This window comes from Psammomys obesus, unplaced genomic scaffold (assembly GCF_907164565.1).
Source record: "Psammomys obesus unplaced genomic scaffold, mPsaObe1.curated_primary_1811, whole genome shotgun sequence".
Classification (NCBI taxonomy): domain Eukaryota; kingdom Metazoa; phylum Chordata; class Mammalia; order Rodentia; family Muridae; genus Psammomys; species Psammomys obesus.
The window spans coordinates 6,165,126-6,188,578 of NW_026596125.1; the positions used below are offsets into that span (position 1 = coordinate 6,165,126).

Here is a 23,453-nt window from a genome sequence, read left to right on the forward strand (position 1 = left end):
ACAAGAAACTCTTAAGAGAGTGGGAGAACTCGGTAGGGCCTAGGACGAGGAGGCAGGAGGCCTAGGAGAGACTTTCAAGGATGCTACTAGTGTATCATTTCTCGTAGGTTCAAGGACTGAAGGAGTCTGGCAGGGGATTTGGCCTCTAGCACCACAGTATTGCAGCATACTATGCTGGATCACGTCTCCAGCATACAAGGGGCCCGAGTGTAACTATGGAGCCTAAAGATCAGCAAGAAGGACTCAAGGTCTTTCCTGCTGGACCACTTTTCAGAGCTGGTCCTGTAAGCCCTCTCCATCCTACCATTTTATCCCCAAGGATGGTTAAGGAAAGACCCAAGGCTTGCTTTGAAGAGAGGGTGTACACTGGCCAGCGACAGAAAGGCAGGAAGAAAGCCTGCAACACACAAAGGGCCGAATACTGGATTTTGGTCGTCTTCTCACAGCCAGGAAAACATCCATGGGAAGAAGGGGGTGCTTATGGCAGAGAAATGTCCATTTTATGATCACCACTGCATTCAGGAGCCGGAGGGGTTTTAACAGCTGTTTAATTCTGGAAGAGATGACTTAGGCACGGTTTGTGGATTAGGAAGGGTGAATAGACTGAGCTTGACCTGACTGCAGCATCTTGAATTGTAACTGATGATTGTTCTAGAAAGTTTTTCCTGAATAATTTCCCAGCACATTAGAAACAGATGAGCTGGTCGTGATGGTGCATGCCGCCGGTAGGAGTTGCTGAAGGAGATGGAGGCAGGAGGATTGGAGTTTGAGACTAACCTGGGCTACGCATTTGGGGCTGGAGAGATGGCTCCATGATCAAGAGCACTGACTGCTCTCCCAGAGGACCGGGTTCAATTCCCAGTACCCCCATGGCAGCTCACAACTGTCTGTAATTCCAAGATCTGACACCCTCACCCTTTACAGGCTAAACACCAATACACATAAAACTAAATGTGCCAGCAATGTGCTGACTCTGTGGCTAGCTAAAGATAGATTGTATGTGTGGGAGGGGCGCCTGGAGAGTTGGTCTAGTGGTTAGAGAACATTTACTGTCACAGAGGATCTGAGTTCCACTCCTAGCACCAATGTAGTGGCTCACAAGTGGTCTGTAATTCCAATCACATGAGATCTGATGTCCTCTTCTGCCTTCTATAGGCACTAGGCATGAAATAGTACACATACATACATGCAGGCAAAACACTCATAAATAATAAATAATAAAATAAATAGAAAATACAATACAATAATAAAACAATACAAAAATACAATAATAAATAGAAAAAATATTTTAAAGATAGAGGTGGGTGGTGGTGGTGGTGCCTTACGACTTTAGTCCCAGCACTCAGGAGGCAGAGGCAGGCGGATTTCTGAGTTGAAGGCCAGCCTGGTCTCCAGAGTGAGTTCCTGGATAGCCAAGGTTACACCATAGAAACCCTGTCTTGAAAAACCAAGAGAGAAAAAACTAGCAGGGACATTCTGACTAGGAAGAAGTGACATGCATCCTAACCAGTACACACACCCCCTCCTAACTCACACGGGAGGCATCCCGTGATATTGGTGCCATTCTTGTCTGTATGTCCCGGAATAGATTTCACTCTGCAGTTTTGTACCTGCATGTTTGTTTCCTTCCGTCTCAGCACCTTGGAACATGTCTTTATATACTTGATGGGGTTATTCCAGAATGGGGGTCACAGTATAGAGGAGGCCCTGAAGGAGGAGAGAAAGGGGCACACCCAGCAAAGTGTAGATGCTAGGAGGATGTTTGTGGGATCCCTGAGGACTCTCTAGGCTCCTGTGGGACCATTTGCTGTGATGAGCCCTTTGCTGTGTTGTCACAAAGTCAAAAGGGGACTTTGTGCACAAAAATTAGCAACAAAAAGGCACAAGGGCTAGTAGCGCTTAGCCTCTTGCACTTTCCCTGCCCCTGAAACTCACTAGAAGCCAAGGATGGCCTTGAACTGATCGGATGCCTCTACTGGCCAGGGGCTATAGTTACAGGTATACACACAGCCACGCTCATTCTATTCAGTCCTGAGGACTGAACCAGAGACTGGTGGATGCTAGGCAAGAACTCTACCACCTGAGCTACGTCCCTAGTGCCCACTTTCTAGGGTCTAGCCACACAGCCCTGGCTGGTCTCAAACTGTGATCCCAAGCGTTGGGGCTGCAGGTGTGCTTCAGCACTTCTATCACGCTAGCTCTGTTTCTCCCCCTATGCCTACAGAATCCCTGTAAGCAAGGAGGCAGTTTTAACAGAATGTCCCTTAGCAAAGAAGCCAAAAGCGGCACTCCTTGCCTTATTGATCACAGTGGGGAAGCTGGACAGGTGGGTACTGGACCCCGTTTGACCGCTGAGAAAGTGAACTGAGCCTTAGAAACTTGATTTTTTTTTAAGATTTATTTATTTATTATGTATACAGTGTTCTGCCTGCATGTGTGCCTGCATACCAGAAGAGCGCACCAGATCTCATTGCAGATGCTTGTGAGCCACCATGTGGTCACTGGGAATTGAACTCAGGACCTTTAGGAAGAGCAGTCAGTGCTCTTAACCTCTGAGCCATCTCACCAGCCCCAGAAACTTGATTTTAAAAGTCTAGCAAATGCAGAAGAAGAAGGAGGCCTTTAGGATTGGGAGAGGTAGTATTGGCTTGCTTGGGCATCTGATTGTATGAAATTTGTTGGAGGCCAGATATGGTGGTGGACATCTTTAATCCCATCACTCAGGAGGCAGAGGCAGGCAGATCTCTGTATGTTCAAAACCAGCCTGGTCTACAAAGTGAGTTCCAGAACAGCTGGGGTTGGTTAGTTGTTGTTGTTTTATTTGTTTGTTTGTTTTAGGGTTTCTCTGTGTAGCCTTGGCTGTCCTGGACTAACTTTGTAGACCAGGCAGGCTTCGAACTCACAGTGAACCTCCTTTCTGTGCCTCTGCCTCCCAGAGTGCTGGGATTGCAGGTGTATGCCACCAAGCCTGAATGACAGATGGGGTTGTTAAACAGACAAACCCTGTCTCAAACAACAACAACAACAACAAAAACCAACCAACCAAAGATTTCTTGATTTTTATCGGAACTTTAGTTTTTGTTTGTTTGTCTGTCTGTTTTTCGAGACAGGGTTTCTCTATTCCTGACTGTCCTGGAACTTGCTCTATAGCTCAGGCTGAAAGCAGAGATCTACCTGCCTTTGGCTCCCTAGTGCTGAGATTAAAGGCATGCACCTTCACAGCCATCCATTTTGAATTCAGCGATTGCTGGAGAAAGCAACCAAGAACTGGTCTAGTCAACTTTAGCACCAAAGCCAGCTTTATGGGCAATGGAGACATGAACTACCACACATGGAACTGCCTTTCAGGTGGCCAAGTTGTTTTACATGCATACATCACCATCACTCAAGGGTTATTTCCATCTGTAAGTGGAAATAATAGCATCTATTTCCCGTGTGCAATCGGAGGAAAATGCATTCGAAACAGTGTACCTATTATGCAAGGCACATAATAGTAGGGGGCTCGGTATGTTATTTTATTTATGTGTATCTCTAGCCCTGTTTTTGTTTTTGTAGTTTAAGATAGGACTTAAACTCACTCTGTATTCAGCACAGGCTAGCCTTGGACTTTTTTATTTTATTTTATTTTATTTATTTTTGATTTAGCTTTCTGTGTGGCAAGGATTACGCCTTAATCTCAGCACTTAGAAGGCAGAGATAAGCATATCTCTTTGAGTTCGAGGCCAGCCTGGTTTACAAAGCGAATCCAGGACAGCCAAGACTACACAGAGAAACCCTATCTCGAAAAAACAACCGACCAAACAAAACCAAACAACAACAAAGAGAATTACAGACCGACACTGTCAGGCAGGATTTCCGTCCTGTTTTTCTTCGGATTCTTATTACTACCACTACGAAGAGGTCGGGCTGTGTGATTGTGGGTTGGTGGCCCGGTGTCTGTGCCTACAACCCCCCTGCCCTGGCTCCTGTGAATTGATTCCTCATGGCCACAGCTCAGGCTGAGATTCGCCCTCACAGGGCTCACAATCCAGCCTTAGGCAGTCCCTGCTAAATTCTCATCCTCTGGGATGAGGAACAGGAAAGGGGAAGGGGGCGTCCCCGAGAGAAACTTGATTTGAGCTGAAATGACAGTTTTCGTGGAGAAAAAAGAGGGGCTGAGTCTGTATGGAATCCAGACAACCTGCCCCTGTTGACTGATTCCCATTCTTCTTAGGGCACCTAAGGGGAAGAGCCCATGACAAACATGGCAGCGACAGCCTCAGGCGCGGTCACCTGCCTGAGCTGCGATCGGGAGAGCCGCGCCGAGCCAATAGCTGAGAAGGGGCGGAGGGAGAGAGCGGGGAAGCCCGAGGCTGCTCACGCGCAGGCGCACTGGCTGGCACCTGGCTCCCGGCAGCAGCGGAATTAAGCATCGCCTGCCAGGATTGCGGTGAGCTGCTGGCCCGCGGCCCGGGAGAGGGGGCAGGAGGCGGCAGGACTCGGGGACCGATCTGATACAAAGGACAAGCCCGAGAGTGGGGCGAGAATGCGTTGCGGTATGAGAGTCATTGGGACAGTTTGTGGGGTTCCTTGAGGTGTCAGACCGTGAACTGGAAAATTCTGGGGTCAGGAGGAGTTGGGTTCAAGGGGCAAGCGTAGATTCCTGCAGAAGGGCTCTGTTGGGGTAAGGAAAGAGATGCACCGTCCAGGGTGGGGTAAGGAAAGAGATGCACCGTCCAGGTTGCCCCCTGAGGAATCTGAGTTCAGGAGAGTCAATGGTTCAGGCGGGGATTCACTCTTTGACCCAACGGCTCCTAACCCTGGTGGCACCCTAGAACCTCTTGGGAAGCTTAAAGGATTTTGCTGGCCAACACCTCCAGAGATCCCAGTTTTAGTGGTCTGAGTGAGTAGCTCGCGCTTCAGGTGATTTTAATGAGCTAACGAAAGCAAAACCACTGCACGTGTTTCTGAGTAAAAAGCTCTTGGGTTGATTCCCAGTTTCTCAGGGACTTAGAAGTGGCCTGCGATTCTGAGGTGAATCAATGGACGCTTTCGTGCCACCATAGAAGCCTATGAAGGAGGGAGAAAGTCCCATTTTCCATCCGAGGAGATGGAATTTGGGGAAGGGGGCAGCTCTCCTAGGGTTATACACGGTGATGGAAAAAGACTGAAAAAGGTGTGAAACAAGCCAGTCAGCTGCTTTCTGGGAAAATGACTCGCTTGATGTTTGCTTTGCTATTATGACTTGAACTTCCACCTGTTCACTTGATAGGGTCAGGACAGGTGGGAAACAAATTCACTCTCTCCACATATATGGGCGTAAGCGCTGATGCTAAATTGATGAGAATTTTTCAGCCTTGACCTAGTACCGCTAATACCAAGTTACTTAGTGGCTTTTCCCCACTGCTGAGGCAGGAGGATTGCCACAAGGTCTCTGTCCTTCCGAAGGGAGTGGGAATCCACCCACCCTGCCAGTGATAGCCTTGTTCCAGGCCCAGCCTGCCATATCTTGGTTTCCTCCCCCATTCTATTTACACTCAGCAGGGGTTGCTGTGGTTGCCAGTCTTTCCTGTTCCTATCTCTCAGGAATCTTGAAGAGTGAACTGCTAGAGGAGAGACTGTGCGAGTTGCCTCCAGGGCGCCTCAACGGAGGCCTCCTACCCTCAGCTGGTGCCTTCTATCTTGAATAGAATCTTGTTGGAAGCTGAGGAACCCCTTCTAGTCTGGGCTCTTTGACTGCCTGGGCCACATTCTGCCCGTAGCGCGGTGCTGTGTCCTTGGTGAAAGCGGGAAAATGTTACTGCTGGCTTTTATCAGCGCTCCCCTCTGTACATCTGCGTGCGGCCTTGCTCCACGTTTTTCTCAGAGGGATGACAGGCTGCCAGAGGCCACTGCTTCTCCAACTCCCACAGCCAGTGAGAACACCCAGTGTGGGTGTTCCTCCACCTGCCCATATGGGCCTTTTGGGGGACTGGATGCAGCAGGTGTTTAATTGAGCACTTGTTGTGCGGTACAGGAGTGTGGGGAGGAATCTGCCGTGGAACTGGCCTAGCTTTGCTTGGAAGGTTCTTCTGAGCTGGAGGGAAATAAGGAAACTGTTTGTTCTCTGGACACAGGGGCACCTGAAAGGGAGATCCCAACTGAGCAAACCCGGAAGATGATGACCCTGGCCTGGACATTGGCGGAGCAGGATTTGATAAGAGGGGGTGTACGGGGAAAGCGGGAGGTGCTGAGATTTGCAGGCAAAGCCTGCTTTGAACCTTGGCTCCACACCTCGTAGTTGGTGACTGTGGGACAATTGTTCAGCCTTCAGCCTTGGAAGCCTTGCTTGCTTCTGTAGGTGGGAACAGTAGCGCAGTAGTGGATGTGGAAGCCAGGCCTGTCCTAAATGCCTGAGAGCCAGCGCACAGTCACATCCAGGGGCTTTTGGGTTTTGGGTTTTTGGGGATGGAAAGTACCATATGAATCAAAGCGTGGAGGTGGCATTTAAAAAAGAATTTGGAGGATGACACATGGGAAAGGCTGGGACGCTGCAGGCGGGACATCCATATTGAATACTGCAATGACAGCTTAGCTGGGAGTGGTACATACACCTGAAATTCCAGCACTGGGGAGGCTGAGGCAGGAGGATTGCCACAAGTTTGGGGTCAGTCTGGTCTACCTACAGAGTTTCAGGCCAGCAAAGGACACGTAGTGAAATCCTACCTCAACCAACCAACCAACCAAACAAAGGCCTTAGTTACATATTTATCAGAGAGGTCCCTAACTGATTTTTAAAGAAAATGTATCTTTTTTGTATCTAAGATGTGCGTATGTATACACATGTGTGTACATGTTTGCATTTAAGAATGTATGTGCCTGGTGACAGTGTGTAGAAGTCAGGGGACAACCTCAGGTGTTGGTCCTTGCCTTCCACTCTTAAAAAAAAAAACAAACTTTTCTTTTTTAAGATAAGGTCTCACTATGTAGTGCTGGCTGGCTGGTCTGGAGCTTACTTTGTAGACTAGGCTGGCCTTGAACTCACAGAGATCTGCCTGAATTGTCTACTGAGTGCCTGGCCCTTGAACTTTTTTTTTTTTTTTTTTAAGATTTATTAATCTTATTTGCATGTGTGTTACCCAGGTGTACGGATGTGTATCATCTGTGTGCAGGAACCAATGGAGGCCCTAAGGAGGCAGTGGAGCCCCTGGGCCTGGAGTTACGGATAGTTGTGAGCCACCAGGTGGGTGCTGGGAGCTAAACATGGGCCCTATGCAAGAACAATAACGCTTCTAACCACTGAGCCATCCCTCCAGCCCTCGTCTTCCGTTTTTATACAGGTTCTGTGGATCCACCACAGGTCTTGGGGCTTGCACAGCAAGTACTTTCACACTCTAAGCCATATCCCCAACTCCCAGGGGATTTTTAAAGGTTACAAAACCCAGTCAGAGCTATTGTTTATGTTCCTTTTGCATTTGAGCTCCACTTTGAGAGAGTTGGTATTAACATTCCACGGGCCCAGAGAAAGGAAGTAGCTGGCCCAACGCCACCAGCTAAGCTGTTCCCAGGGCAGACCTCCAACTCTTCCGCAAGGTGAGGTATGTGAGAGAGTGGGGAGCTTGGTTGCCAGTTACAGGTTCCGGGCTATGGAGCTTATGCAACTAGGGCAATGTGGGCTCCGAGCTATTCGGAGGCAAGCCTCCGTGCTCTTGCGCAGTGGGTTGAGGGTAGGAAGACCAGAGGAGGAGGGCTGTTTGCTGACAGAGAAGTAGAATCTGGAGGAGAAACCGTCACACCCTCCTCCGGCCTCTCCCGGGCTGGCTCACCTGCTTCCACCTGAGGTCTGTGATGGGGCTTTCTTTCTGGAGGTCTTCTTGAGTGTTCTCATTTGCAGGCTTCCTCTCTGACTGGGTCTGGGTCCTAGGATATTCCACCAGCTCTGACCCAGTATTCTTTAAGAAAAAGCTTGCCTTGGGAGTAGAGACAGGCAGATTTTTATGAGTTACAGGCCATCCTGGTCTAAAGTTCCAGGCTACATGGTGAGATGTGTCTTAAGAAAGGAAAAGCTAGTTTTTGAGCATCTGCCATGCGCCTAGCATGGTGCCCTGGGTTTCCTCAGTGTTAGTTTAATGCTGGCTGTGTTTTTTTTGCAGACAGCTCTTATTTCGGCATCTTTCAGGCTCAGAGGAGTGAAAGGTCAAGGTCACCTGTGGGAAGTAGTTGTGGTTTAAGTCCTTCCTCTTCTCATGGCAAAAACTGTGCCCTTTCTGTCTCATCACCCTCCAAGGTCTACACTCGCCTCAGCATGGGTTTGGGAAGCTAACTCATGGAGGAGGAAGGTTCACCTCCTTGATTTCTATGCACTGACAAGGGTCAGTTTGCAGGAGTGGCTCTGCCAAAGACTATGGTTTTAACAGAGGAGCTCTGAAAGTGCTGAGGTGACTGTCGTAATTATTGTTCTATTGCTGTGAAGAGACACCATGATCAAGACAACCTTGATCATAAAAGAAAGCCTTTAGCTGCATGTGGTGGCACACATCTTTAATTCCAGCACAGGGGAGGCAGAGGCAGGCGGACAGCCAGGACTAGGAGAGAAACCTTGTCTCAAAAACAAGAAGAAGAAGAAAGAAGAAGAAGAAGAAGAAGAAGAAGAAGAAGAAGAAGAAGAAGAAGAAGAAGAAGCATTTAACTGGAGGCTTACAGTTTCAAAGGGTTAGTCCATTATCATCATGGGTGGGGAGCAGTAGCTGAGAGCCACATCCTGGTCCTCAGCTAGAGAGAGAGAGCACAGGCCTGGCATGGGCTTTTGAAACCTTAAAGCCCAAGGCCCCCAATGATACACTTCCTCCGACAAGGCCACACCTCCTAATCCTTTTAATCCTTTCAAACTTTTCTACAGTCTGGTGACTGGGCATTCATATATATGAATCTATAGGCACCATTCATTTTCAAACCACACAGTGACAGTGACCTGAGCTGTGGATAGCAATGGAGGTAACATTCTGTTTTGTGGTCCAGAAGGTCCTAACTACATTTTCTGTGCTCTTTCTCTCTCTCTGTATGTATGTATGTATGTATGTATGTATGTATGTATGTATGTGTATGTATGTATACTTGTGTGTATGAGAGTGTGTGTGTTAAGACAGGGTCTTACTGTGTAGACAATGCTGGCCTCGAGCTCATAGAGCTCTTCATGTGTCTTTTGGAACTGAAGGCATGTACCACCATGCCTGGTTTCTCTTCCAGCCTTCTCTTTTTCTTCTTCTTCTCCTCCTCCTTCTTAAATTTGTTTTTGTGTTTGTTTGTTTGTTTGTTTGTTTGTTTCAAGACAGGGTTTTTCTGTGTAGCCCTGACTGTCCTGGGACTCTGTAGACCAGGCTGGCCTTGAGTTCAGAGATTCACTTGTCTCTGCCTCCGGAGTGCTGAGATTAAAGGTATGTGCTACCACTGCCTGGCTAGCTCATCCAATCTTCTTTTTACTCTTTATTTATTTATCTTTTTATTTTTAATTTTTTTCCCCTAGACTAGTCAAGTGCAGTAATGAGAAATTACCCTTTAAGACAGAGTCTCAGAGGCTAGAGAGATGGCTCAGAGGTTAAGAACACTGGCTGTTCTTCCAAAGGTCCTGACTTCAATTCCAAGCAACCATATGGTGGCTCATAACCATCTATAGTGAGATCTGGTGCCCTCTTCTGGTGCACAGGCATACATGCAAGCAGAATACGGTATAAATAATAAATTTTAAAAATCTTAAAAAAAAAAAAAAAAAGGGTCTCACTAAATTGCCCAAGTTTCTGGCTGTCAACTTACTTTCTTTCTTTCTTTCTTTCTTTCTTTCTTTCTTTCTTTCTTTCTTTCTTTCTTTCTTTCTTTCTCTCTCTCTCTCTCTCTCTCTCTCTCTCTCTCTCTCTCTCTGTTTTTTCGAGACAGGATTTTTCTGTGTAGCTTTGGCTGTCCTGGAACTCACTCTGTAGACCAAGCTGGCCTGGAACTTACAGAGATCCTCCTGCCTCTGTCTCTCAAAATGCTAGGATCAAAGGCATTGCCTTTATGGTGTGGCAGGCCGTGAATTTTCAATCCTCGTGCTTTAGCTTCCTGAGTATCTGGAACTGCAGGATTGCGACAGTAGTCCCAATGGAGTGTGAGAAGTCTGGACTTCATGCTCACTCAAATGAATGGCAGATGCAGACTGGAACAGAAAGAACCAGCAAGAACAAAGTCCTTGTCAGAAGAAAGGGAGTCTGGGCTGGGAGTGGCCACACTGAACAGACCTGTAGGCATGTGGAGGAGGCAGGCTGGGTCCTGGGGCAAGAACAGCCCTCGGAGGCCTTGCTCCTTCTGTTGGACTGGGGCAGAGGGCAGACAGGATATGAGTGGTGCGGGAGTGTGCGCAACTTCCGAAGCACGCAGCCTTGAGAAGAACGGTCAGACCACTCAGTGTCATTAGGCTACCGTAACAGGTGACACAACTGATGGCTTGAGGCAACCGTGTATCCCTTCACTCAAGTCTGGAGGGTAAAAGTCCACATGGAGGGCCTGAGCAGGGTCAGGTTTTTGCTAGAGGCTCTAGGGACGAATCCTTTCTTCTCCGTCTATCTTTTGGAGATCCGAGGGTGATCCTTCCCCTTGGCCTGTGGCTGCAGCTGCAGACAGATGAAGGCAGGCTCCATTTTCACATGACCCTCTTTTCTTGATATCTTAGTTTGGGTCACTGTTACTATTATTTTTGGGTCACTATTGCTATGTTGAAACACCATGGCCAAAAGCAAGTTTGGGGGTGGGGGGAATGGTTTATTTGGCTCACGCCTCCACATCCATAGTCCGTCGCTGAAGGAAGTCAGGACAGGACAGCGCAGGAACCAGACAAGAACTGATGTAGAGGCCGTGCAGGGCTGCTGCTTACTGCCTTGCTCCCCAAGGCTTGCTCAGCCTGCTTTCTTCGAGAACTCAGGACCACTGTCCCAGGGATGGCCCCACCCACAAGGGCCTGCACCCTCCCCCATCAATCACTAATTAAGAAAATGGCCTACAGCCAGATCTTAGGGAGGCATTTTCTCAACTGAGGTTTTCTTCTTTCAGATAGCTCTAGCTTGTGTCAAGTTGACATAAAACTAGCCAGCACACTTGATATTCAGGTTTTTTTCTTCTTTCTTTGAATGTTTTTATGTTCTTTGAGACAGGGTTTGCCTGTGTAGACTTGGTTGTCCTGGAACTCACTCTGTAGATCAGGCTGGCTTCAAAACCCAAGTGCTGGGATTAAAGGTGTGTGCCGCCACTGCCCAGCTCGGTTTTTATTTTAATAAGGGCCGGCCAGCCCACTTCAGGATGCCTCTGTTGTTGTAAGTAAAATGGTGTTGGACTAAATAATGTTTATTATGATGATTACTATGATTATCATAGCAGTATTATTTAACCCTCTATCACAATCAAGACACAGACACCTGTTAGATTTTATAATTGCCTTATAACACCTTGGGCTGGGCAAATATTTTTACCTATGCTATCTCAATAACCTCACCATCCACCTTAACCATTCCATTCATAATCTTATAAATACTTGCTTATCCTTCATCTCCAGGGCTCCTTTCCATGCCACTTTCAGAGTCCTTCCTCCTGGCCCATGTGGTTCCTTTTCATGCAAACCCATAGTCGCTTCATCCTTTTTTTTTTTCTATCTTCCTGTCTGTTTCTCTCCTTCCCATGATCCTCTTGTCTCCAAAGCCCAGGAATCTTAGCCATGACCACCTCCTTCTGCTCTGCCCAGGTACAGGCCTTTTTTTTTTTTTTTTTTTTTTTTAAACCAACCAGGAATAATGTCTTAGGCACGTTTACACAACAAGGACAGGGCAGTAACTAGATCTTGAGGCCAGTAATTAGCATAAAAATACAAGCATCAGACCAACCCCAACATGAGTCAATCTTAATTTGGTTTCAAGTCTTAATTTGGATGTTTAATCTAAGTAGGGTCTTATTCCTAGGCTCTCATCTCCCACATCTTTGCCTGGGATAGAACCCAGGGCCTTGTAGATGCTAGACTAGTGCTCTACCACTGAATTACACCCCAGCCTCCATATACTCTCATATAGTGTTTGTCTTAAGTCTCTGTGTCCCAGGGCTAGCACTGCCCATAGGTGGCCCTTTTTGGAGAGAATCAAGCTTGCCAGGACAGCCCCTTGCTTGCCTGTTTGGACTGTGTCCAGCTGTTTATGCATGCCGCTGTCACACACAGCTCTATACATACACTATGGGCTTGACCCATACCTCTACCTGTCTCTGCCTCCCAAGTGCTTGCGCTAAAGACATGCACCACCATGCCTAGTCTCACATTTTGTTTTGTTTTGTTTTTCTTAAGATTTATTTATTATTTGTACAGCATTCTGCCTGCTTTTGCCTGTGCACCAGATCTCACTATAGTTGGTTATGAGCCACCAGCATGTGGTTGCTGAGAATTGAACTTGGGACCTTTGGAAGAACAGCCAGTGCTCTTAACCTCTGAGCCATCTCTCCAGCTTTTACATTTTGTTTTTTTTTCCTAGACCAGGCTTCTCACTAGATTTTCCCATTTTCTCCAGTAGTGTACAGAAATTTGATTTTGGAGGTCAATTAGAAAGGCATCAGACAAACCTGGATTCCCAAGAGAGGGAAAAATGATTTGATAAAACACCAGGGAATAAAATCTCTTGCTGGATTCAAGTCTATTGCTCTTTTGCCAAACGACATTGGCTAAGTTTTTCAGTGTTTTTAATTTGGAGCTGTTCTATAAGACCATAACAGTGTTTCCTAGGGCCTGTGTAAAGATACTGATCATACCAACATCACGTAGTGAACTGCTCCTCTCTCTGCAGGGTTCACCATGCAGCCAAGGCTGACCTGAGCTCTGCAGCCCAGGCTGAAATTGATTTAGTGGTCTTCCTGTCTCAGCCTTCCTAGTGCTGGGGTTAGAGGTGTGTGCCATCATGCCTGGCTTATAGAGCATATTCTATGAGGTTTGTTTTTTGTTTTGTTTTTTTTTTAAATCCTTCTGTTCTTTGACATAATGATTCCCCTTGACCCTTTTGAGAAAAAGAACCAAAGGTCAACCTTACTGACGCTGCCTGCCCTGGAAGCACACTGCCTAAGGCCGCCGTGGTTATAGCTAGATCGTTATTGTTGTGCAGCATGCTGAGCACCCAGCCCTAGAAGGCACAGTCCTCGAATGCCTGCCTTCTCTCCCCTGGGCCATCTCGGTTTCCTGAAGCAACAGAGTGATGGTTATCTACCTTGTGTTGTTTCCGATACACCTCACTGGTAATTCCCCAGCTTTGTTTTACGTGCAAATTCTCTCCCAAAGGAAATGAGTTTAAGAAAAAGATTTTTCTTTTTCAGTGTCAGGGATTAAATGCAGGAACTAGACTAGCATGCAACCATAGAGCTACAAACTGAAGCCTGGCATGAGGTATTCTTCTTACGGCTTGTTAACAGACTCAGAGAGCTGGAATGAAAGAGAGAGTTAGCGCTGATCCTTGCTCCTCACTGGCTTCTTCTTCCCTAGAGACAAGAATGGTCAGACTGGCAATGTCTGTGAGCCCTCCTCAGCGCTCCTGGGGCTGAGGCTTGGCCACCACCAGCCATGAGGCTAGGCTGGCCCCAACGCAGGCTGCTGGGCCTGCCCACAGCTGTGGTGTATGGCTCCTTGGCTCTCTTCACCTCCATCCTGCATAATGTGTTCCTGCTGTACTACGTGGACACCTTTGTCTCCGTGTATAAGATCAACAAAGTGTCCTTCTGGGTTGGAGAGGTAGGCTGAGCACGGGGCAGCTAGTGCTGGTGGGAGCCTGGGCCTCAGGTTTCCAGGGAGACAGAGGTGCTGGGTCCTGGTCCAGTGTTAGACACAGGCTGTGTTGTTTAGCAAGACTCAGCCAGAAAAGCTGGTGGGGTCTTAAGGACTCTTCAGGAGTTCTAGTAGCTCTCCTGGCCACTGCTTTAGGGCTCCTCTAGGCTTTGATGTGTGTACCAGCCAGGAGAGGGGCGTTGGCAGAAGAATGAACATGAACAAAAGCTTGTGGGCAGGAAGCTACTGCCATCTTTGGGGCAGGTGCATAGACTAGAGTTGGGGAGCTCTGTGCAGCCCACCTGCCCATCTCTCTCTTCTTGCAGACTGTATTTCTCCTCTGGAACAGCTTCAACGACCCCCTCTTCGGCTGGCTCAGTGACCGCCAGTTCCTCAGCTCCCAACCGAGGTGTGTGTCTCAGGGATGGGACATCACTATCCTAGTCCCGCCCTGATATTCCCCAAACTGACAGACCACTGCTGCTCATATTTGGAATGGGGAGAGGAAGTGAGGCCAGTGGTATGGGCATGGCCCAGGTGGAGGAAGGGGTTGACCCTCGTGCGACCTGGGTTGCTATCACAGCTCTGGCCCATATATTTCCTCTGCCACTTCTACTGCACTGTTACCCTTCCCTGCTTGGGCCCGTTGCTACCCCCACCCCTGAGAATCAGTATCCCATAGCCCGTTGGTCATCAGCCCTTTAGGCAGCCCTTTTAGATGGGGCAGTAGGGCTGAGAAGAAAGCCTATGACTGGGTAACCTGTGCCTGTTAAGTCTCAGGTCAGGGGCTAGAGACTTGGGGTTTATCTAGGTGTGAATCCCTCCATCTGTCTTCTGGGCCCAGCTAGGGGAACCCAGCCCTGCTCAGGGTGAAAGGTTACCTCCTAACACCTCTTCTCCTGACAGGTCAGGAGCTGGGCTCTCCTCCAGAGATGTGGTGCTGACTCGGGTGCGGGCGCTAGGCTGGCACGGGCCGCTGCTGGCACTGTCCTTCCTGGCATTCTGGGTGCCCTGGGCCCCTGCTGGCTTGCAGTTCTTACTGTGCCTGTGCCTCTATGATGGCTTCCTGACACTCGTGGACCTCCACCATCATGCCTTGCTGGCCGACCTGGCTCTCTCAGCCCATGACCGCACCCACCTCAACTTTTACTGCTCCCTCTTCAGTGCCGCTGGCTCCATGTCTGTCTTTGCCTCCTACGCCTTTTGGAACAAGGAAGACTTCTCCTCCTTCCGTGCCTTTTGTGTGGTACTAGCTGCCGGCTCTGGGCTGGGCTTTCTGGGAGCCACACAATTGCTGAAGTGGCGCATTGAGGCAACCAGAAGGGCCACGAGTAGCTCGGCCCTGCTCATGGATGGCGGGTGAGTGACTCGTGTCGGCTCCCCAGGCTCAGAGCCTGATTTTCACATGCAGCCCCCCGGCCCGCTCTGGCATAGCCCCACCAGTCTTCCCTTCCCCTCTACAGTGCGTGTGAAGAGGCGCTGCTGGTGGGCGGTGGGGAAGCAGGCACCATCACCTTGGGCCAGTACCTCCGGCAACTGGCACACCACCAAAACTTCCTGTGGTTCGTGGGCATGGACCTGGTACAGGTATGGGGAACCATTTCCTCACCCCTCCCTCAAGGGTTCTTCAAGATCTGGGAAGGTAGGACGCCTCCCTGAGGTTGGATGGTAGAACTAAGCTTGGGAAGTTGGGAGACCTAGGTTCTAGCACTTTCTGTGTCCCTTACTCCCATGTGTGGTCATCTCCCAACCCTATAGTACAAGAAGTGCTAACCCGGGGCCTTGTACATTGTTAGGTAATCCCTGAGCTGCCCCTCACTGTGTGAGCTCAGGCGGGTCTCGGCTTCCCAGGCCAGTCTTCATCCGGAAGAAGACGGAAGAATCTGTCTTTAAAATTATTATTTCATGTGTATGGGTGTTTTGCCTCCATGTCTGTCTGCACACGTGTGTGCTTGGTGCCTAGGGAGGCCAAGAAGAGACTGTTGGGTTCCCCAGAACTAGAGTTAAGAAGGCTGTGAGCCACTGTGTGGTTGCTGGGAATTGATCCTGGGTCCTCTGGAAGAACAGCCAGTGCTCTTAACCACTGAGCCGTCTCTCCAGCCCCTGTAACAACTTTTTGAAATCAAGCGCCACATCTAAAACATAGATGTTAGCCAGACTTTGAAATGAATCATTTTTATGCCATAAAAACTTAAAAATTCTTCTGTTTGCTATTTTACCACGTCTTCAAACTTTGAGTAGAGTTCCATAGGCCACAAGGACTGTTTAGGTTTGTTTAGGCATGTCCCATGTTTGGTGGCATGGGACAGAGGCCGGTGCTCCTCCTGCTCTGAGGGCCAGGGCTGCTGCTCCCCTGCTGGACCCTGACTCTGGGAACTGCCCACCATTTGTCCTGCAGGTGTTTCACTGCCACTTCAACAGCAACTTCTTCCCCCTCTTCCTGGAGCACTTGTTGTCCGAGCACATCTCCCTCTCCACCGGCTCCTTCCTGCTGGGTGAGTAGTGCCTGGGGCCAGCAGCTTGCAAGCCCTGGATGGAGGTTAGCGTCCTCACTTCAGTCCTTGGAGTGACAGAGACACCCAGAGGCAATGTGACACAGTGCCGCAGCTGTGGGTTTTTATCTTTCTGAGCCACTCTGGGTTTTGTGTGTGTGTGTGTTTTGAGACAGGGTTTCTCTGTGTAGCCCTGGCTCTCCTGGACTCGTTTTGTAGACCAGGCTGGCCTCAAACTCAGAGATCTGCTTGCCTCTGCCTCCCAGAGTGCTGGGATTAAAGGCTGTGCTACCATGCCTAGCCTGTCTTTTGACTTTTATGTTTTTTATTTATTGTTTGTGTGTTGAGAGTTTGGATGCAGACAAGCCATGGTGCTCATCTGGAGGGCAGAGGACATTTTTCAGGAGTTGCTTCTCTCCTCCAGCCATGTGGGATTCAGGGATCAAACTCAGCTTGCCAGGTTTGGCAGCAAGTCTATTACCTGCTGAGCCATCTCACTGACCCTAAAGCCTTTTTCTTGCTTTCCTGTCATTGCCTCTGAAATGATACAGTATAACAGTATCATTTACATAGACATTTGTATAATGTCTACGATGTACTGAATGTTATAAATAATCAAGATGTCACTTATGCCTGGCTTGATGGCATACACCTGTAAACTCAGCACCATAGAAATAGAGGCAGGATTGATGACAGTTTGATGCCATCCTGGATCTAAAATAAATTAATAAAAATAAATGTTAACAACAATAAAAAAAATTAAAGGCAGGAAAAAAAGCGACAATTTAAAGTACGTGAGAGGGTTGGGGATGTAGCTCAGTTGGTAGAACCTATAGGACGCTCTGCCAGGCTGGATTCTCCAGCACCTGGTAAATAGGGTGTGATGAGCTGGGTGTGGTGGTGTATACTTTCAATCTTAGCATGAACTTGGGAGGTACAGTTAGAATCAGAAGTTCAAGGTCAGCCTAAGCTACATATAGAGTTTGAGGCTAGCCTTGCATGTATGAAAACTTGTGTCAAAAATTTTTTTAAATAAAAAGAGGTTGAGTATGGCAGTGTAGGCCTTTAATCCCAGTACCTAGGAGGAAGAGACAGACTGATTTCTGTGAGTTTGAGGCCAGCCAGGGCCACATAGTAAGATCCTGTCTCAAAACAAAAACAAACAAAATAGGCTAAGTGTAATGACACACCCCTTTAATCCTGTACTTTGGAGGCAGAGGCAGGTAGATCTCCATAAGCCTGAGGCCAGTCTGGTCTACATGGAGAGTTCTAGCACAGCCAGGGCTACATAGAGAGACCCTGTCTTAAGAATAAATATAGTAAAAATATAAAATAAAGCGTGGTATGGTAGTTAGGACTGTAATCCCAACACTCAGGAGACAAAGCAGGAGGATCAAGAGTTCAAGGCCATCTAGAGCTACATGACACAAAATTTAAAAACTAAAACACAATAATAGTGTATGGGCATATGTATATAGATCCTATACAGATACAATATGCCATTTTATAAAGGTGCTGGGCTCAACTCCTATGAACACCAAGGGACTGCAATACTTACTTTGAAGGGTGTGTGAAAATTATGGCGATGTGAAAAGCAGGCTGGAGAGAATGGCTCAGCAGTTAGGAGCACTGGCTGCTCTTCCAGAGGACACAGGTTTGCTTTCCATTTACATACATGGTGGTTCACAGCTGTCTGTAACTCTAGTTCCACGGGCTCCAATGCCCTCTTTTGGCCTCTACACAGATGTACATGCAGTCAAAACATTCGTACACATGAAGCAAAAATGGAAATACAATAAAGGGTGAAAACTGCAAGACTTTGTTGGTGTACAACTAATGCAAATGGCAACTGATTATTACAGTGGCAGCTGCCAACCACTGTTGAGACTGTGGCATTGCTCCTGAAGAAGGGCCCCTCTTCCCTTCCTAGGCATCTCCTATGTTGCTCCTCATCTCAACAACCTCTACTTCCTGCCCCTGTGCCGACGCTGGGGTGTCTATGCAGTGGTGCGGGGCCTCTTCCTGCTCAAGCTGAGCCTTAGCCTCCTCATGCTGTTGGCTGGCCCAGACCACCCTGGCCTGCTTTGCTTCTTCATTGCCAGGTATGCCCTGCCTACCCTTGCCCTAGCACCTCTGTGTCCACCCCCTTCACTCTTGCTCCTCTCTCCACGGGCAGCAACCGTGTCTTCACGGAGGGCACCTGTAAGCTGCTGACCCTGGTGGTCACTGACCTGGTGGATGAGGACCTGGTGCTGAACCATCGGAAACAGGCAGCCTCCGCGCTTCTCTTTGGTATGGTTGCCCTCGTGACCAAGCCTGGCCAGACCTTTGCCCCACTGCTGGGCACCTGGCTTCTCTGCTTCTACACAGGTGAGTGTCGTGGAGCACGGCCTACTTGGCTACCGGCTCCGGGTCTACTGAGGAGGCAGACAGCTGCGCCTCGGCCTGCGCTGCTTTGGGACGAGAGCCCTTGTTGGCCCATCCCTCCGTTTCTTCCCAAGTTCACCGATTCATTCAACAGGTCAGCATAGGCTTCTCTATAGGCTGGGCCCTGTGTGAAAGGGAGGTAACAATGGTAAGATGGGAAATTTAGCTGTCGTGGGGCTTAGAGTCTAGACAGGCTGGCTGGTGGTGGCACACGCTTTTAATCCCACCATTCAAGAGCCAGAGGCAGGCAGATCTCTGAGTTCAAGGCCAGCCTGATCTACAGAGCGAGTTCCAGGACAGCTAGGGCAACACAGAGAATCCCCATCTTGAAAACAAAACAAAACAAAACTCTAGACAGGGAGAGGGGTGGACGGGATGGCATAGGGACTGGATTTTCAGTGCTCAGGGAAGCTGTTTGGAGAGTTAGAGTCTGGGAAGTGCTGCAGTCTGGTTGACGTTTGGAAGAAATTCGCTCTGCTGCCCTGAGGCGTGCACCCAGATCATAGTGGGCAGTAGCTCTCAGTTGTTAAGGAGCTTGTAAGGCTATTGAAGCTTGGACTAGAGAGGGACAGGTGGGATGCTTTTGGGAACTGAGGTGAGATGGCAGCATCTCTCATGAGAAAGGAAGAATGTGGGGGCTGGAGAGATGGCTCAGAGGTTAAGAGCACTGGCTGCTCTTCCTGAGGTCCTGAGTTCAATTCCCAGCAACGACATGGTGGCTCACAACCATCTATAATAAGATCTGATGCCCTCTTCTGGCCTGCAGCATACATGTAAGTAAAACACAGCATTATATAATAAATAAATCTTAAAACAGAGAGAAGGGGGAGAGGGCTGGAGAGATGGCTCAGAGGTTAAGAGCACTGACTGCTCTTCCAAAGGTCCTGAGTTCAATTCCCAGCAACCACCTATAGTGAGATCTGGCTTCCTATTCTGTCGTGCAGGTGTTACATGCAGGCAGAACTCTATACATAATAAATTAATAAATAATAGAAGGGAGAGAAAGAGAAGTAAATAATGTGAGAAATGGGTTCAAGGCCAGCCCGGTCTGTATAGTGAGTTCCAGGTCAGCATAGAGAAACCTTGTCTTAAAAGCAAACCAAACAAACAGAAAAAGGGATATGGTAGGAGCTGGGCAAGATGGTAGATACCTGTAATTCTAGCATTTAGGAGGTGGAGGCAGGACGGTGGGGAGGTTAGGGTTACTTTCAGCTATATATTGACTCCAAGAACAACCTAGGGCGCATGAGACAGTCTCAGGAAACAAGATAGTGCTGGAATGTAGCTCAGCTGGAGGAGCACAAAGCCCTGAGTTTGACCCCTAGAACCACCTAAACTATCTGTGGTGATCCACCTGTATAGCAGCACTCAGGAAGTAGAAGCAGGAGGAGGTCTGGGCTAGATACCCTGACATAAAAAAAAAAAAAAAAAAAAAAAAAAAAAAAAAGCCAGGCATGGTGGCTCATGCCTTTAATATCAGCACTTGGGAGGCAAAGGCAGGCAGTGAAGTCTGTGAGTTTGAAGCCAATCTGGTCTATATGGCAAGTTCCAGGACAGCCTAGATAACTAGAGACCCTGTCTCAAAAAAATAAAAATAAAAATAAAATATAGATGATAGATTTGTAGTTAGGGGTTGTGGCATATGCCTATAATCCCAGCTACTTGTTAAGGCTAAAGAAGGAGTCTGCAAGATTGAGGCCAGCTAACAGTGACACTGTTTAAAAAAAATTTTTTTTTTTTGTTTTTTGTTTTTTTTCTTTTGAGACAGGGTCTCTTTGTATAACAGCACTGGCTGTCCTGAAACTCAGAATCTATAGACCAGGCTGGCCTCAAACTCACAGAGATCCACCTGGAATTAAAGGCGGTGCCACCATGCCTCGCCTGTTTTAAAACTTTTTTAAAAACTAATTTATTTTTGTTACAAACAGTTGTGAGCTGCCTTGTGGGTGCTGGGAATTGAACCCTGGTTCTTTGGAAGAGCAGCCAGTGCGCTTAACCACTGAGCCATCTCTCCAGCCCCGTTTTAAAAGTTGTGGTTTAGGACACTTGTGTGTAATGTTTGAGATGCTGTTCTGCAGCCTTTGGGGGGACAATGGGCTGACCATGCACGTTCTGCCTGCTCGTCCTAGGTCACGACCTTTTTCAGCAGCCCCCAGTGACGTCTGTGGGGAGTGTCCGGCCATGGCCAGAGCCGCCAGCGCAGGCGCCGACACTCCGCCAGGGTTGCTTCTACCTGCTGGTGCTGGTGCCCATCACCTGCGCACTGCTGCAGCTCTTCACCTGGTCCCGGTTCACACTGCACGGGAGACGCCTGCGTATGGTCAAGGCCCAGCGACAGAACCTGGCCCAGATCCACACGCTGGACATTAAGGTGGTGTGAGAGGTGTGGCAAGGCCACGCTGCGGAGGTCGCTATCCTGGCCCCAGCAGTAGCCTCTTGTGCCAGCCAGCATCCTGCTTCCTCATCTCTGCGTGCAGCCCAAAGAACAGATGGCATGGGGGCGCTCCTGGGGCGGAACCGGGAGCATCACTGAGGTCTGCCCTTCATCAGCCATCTGCCTCAGCTTGGCCAAGGGCTGAGCTATACGTGCTCAGGGACCTGCAACTTCTGTGGGGCAGGAAAAAAAAATGAGGATCAGAAAGGGTAGGGCTCAGTGTGGTGCACAAGGATCCATTTCAGAAAGGCTTCCAGGACCACAAGAAAGTAACTTGACAGCCGCAGCCCATTGGCTGGGCCATGTGCCCTGGAGCCTGCACCTGGATCGCCTGCACGAGCGCAGCTGGGGCTGTCTACACAGTGGGCTTCTGGGCCGTGACTGCGCCTTTTGCCCACTCAGGCGAAGCTCACTCAAAGTGCCATTTGCCCCTCCTTCTGGTTGTTTCTTCTGCTTCACCTCTGCTTGCATTGGTGTCCCCTTTCTGCTGTAGGGCTCCCCAGAGCCCAACAGGCCTCAAAACCCTTGAGGCTCAACTCATTCCTGATCCAGTAAAGCCAGTCATTCCTATTCAAGTCTGAGCCGTGTGTGTGTGTGTGTGTGTGTGTGTGTGTGTGTGTGTGTGTGTGTGTGTCTGTGTGTCTGTGTGTCTGTGTGTCTGTGTGTGTTGGGGGGGCAGCTAGGCAGGGTTGGTGGGGGCTGGGAAACAGGAAAAGTACTCCAAAATCTCATCTTCCTAGAGATAATAGAACAAAAATGCAAATTGTAAGCTGATTTATGCCCATGCTCTCAATATTTGGAAGGCTGAAGCAGGATTGCTTCAGGTTCAAAGCTAGCCTAGAAAAAAATGAAAACATCAAGAAAACTGACAGTGTGACCAAGTCAGTCTAGCAGACTGCTGGGTGATGGGGCCTGGAGCCAGTTACCGCAGAGTACTCCCCATATGCCACTGTTGGACACAACTGTCAAAAAGGAGCCTGTTAGGCCAGGGGCTCAGCCCAGAACCCACCTGAAGAGCTTCCGAATAAAGAGGTCTGATGTAATAAAGTGGTATGATCTTTTATGTGGTGGAAACCTGGGAGGGTGCCTGCCCTCATCGTTGTCACACAGGGCTTGGCAGCAACCTGGACCTCCACCTACCAGCTGTCCATAGCTTCCCCACTCTGCAGCTGTGACCACCAAGCAAGTCTTCAGATATTATTAGTTGTGTCCTGTGGGCAGATGGATCCTGACAGGAACCTTCTGCTCTAGGCCCATGTTTCTGAGGGTCTGTGTAGGCGATCCAGTTGGAGGGCACATGGCCCAGCCAATGAGCAGTGGCTCTCAAATTAATATTATTGTGGTCCTGGAAGTCTTTCTGAAATGGATCATAAACCACCCATACTTTACAGTTATTGGGGAAGAGAAGGCACTTGTTAGGTATCTGGCAATTTCCTTTTAGACACAGTTGTTTTTTTGTTTCTGATTTCTCTGTAGCTGTGGTTCTGGAACTCACTCTGTAACCAGGCTGGCCTCGAACTCAAGAGACCTGCTTGAGATCTGCTTGAGTTTGCCTGCTTAAGTGCTGGGATTAAAGGTGTGTGCCACTAGGCCCAGCACCCTTAATTTTTTAAAAGGTTTTTTTTTTTTTTTTTTTTGGCTGTCCTGGACTTGCTCTGTAGACAGGCTGGCCTTGAACTCACAGCAATCTGCCTGTGGTGCTGGGATTACAGGTGTGTGCCACTGTACCTGGTTTAAGAAATTCTTATTACATTTATTTGTATGCATGGGTGTACATGTGGAGGCCAGAAGTCAGCTTGCTGCATGGAGTCAGTTCTATGTAGGTCCTGGAAATCAAACAAGGTGGAAAGAATTGTTGGCAAGTGCCCTTTATCTGCAGTCATCTCAATGGTTCAGGCTTTTTATTTTTATTACCTTTATCTTATGTGCATTGGTGTTTTGTCTGTATGTATGTCTATGTGAGAGTGTCAGATCTTGGAGTTATAGTTGTGAGCTGCCATGTGGGTGCTGGGATTTGAACCCAGACCCTCTGAAAGAGCAGTCAGTGCCTTTAACCACTAGCCAGCTCCCCAGCCTCTAGGCTCTTCATGTGAATATATTCCCAGATGGTTTGTGGGTGAAGGGTGCTGAGGGTGGATGCAGGGTTTCACGCATACCAGGCAAGTGCTCTACTGGACTGCAAACCCCACCAGTAAGTTGTAGAGACGGGCTCTGTAACCCACGCAGTCCGTAAAGGTGATTCTCTTGGCCTCGCCTCCTGAGTAGCTGGGCTTACAGGCCTTATCCAAGTGTCTTATACAAGTAAGTTTTCGGAACCTCTGCTTTTGGGCTG

The 23,453-nt window shown here is 48.6% G+C and overlaps 1 protein-coding gene across 5 annotated transcripts; it reads left to right on the forward strand.

Annotated features, from left to right (window-relative positions):
- Window positions 1–4,375: 4,375 nt before the first annotated feature.
- Window positions 4,376–22,168, forward strand: Mfsd13a (major facilitator superfamily domain containing 13A). 5 transcript variants are annotated; one of them, XM_055591565.1, is made up of 11 exons: window positions 4,376–4,429; window positions 6,096–7,201; window positions 7,275–8,670; window positions 13,490–13,735; window positions 14,095–14,177; window positions 14,675–15,127; window positions 15,232–15,355; window positions 16,167–16,263; window positions 18,191–18,362; window positions 18,437–18,630; window positions 20,817–22,168. In XM_055591565.1, the coding sequence occupies exons 4-11, from the start codon at window positions 13,568–13,570 to the stop codon at window positions 21,065–21,067; spliced, it is 1,542 nt and encodes a 513-aa protein (XP_055447540.1). In that variant the 5' UTR covers window positions 4,376–4,429; window positions 6,096–7,201; window positions 7,275–8,670; window positions 13,490–13,567; the 3' UTR covers window positions 21,068–22,168. The 5 variants fall into 5 exon arrangements, with proteins under 5 accessions (XP_055447540.1, XP_055447539.1, XP_055447542.1 ...); XM_055591564.1 differs by having other exon boundaries at window positions 6,096–8,670; XM_055591566.1 differs by lacking the exon at window positions 4,376–4,429 and adding an exon at window positions 4,440–4,535 and having other exon boundaries at window positions 6,096–8,670.
- The last annotated feature ends 1,285 nt before the right edge of the window (window positions 22,169–23,453 follow it).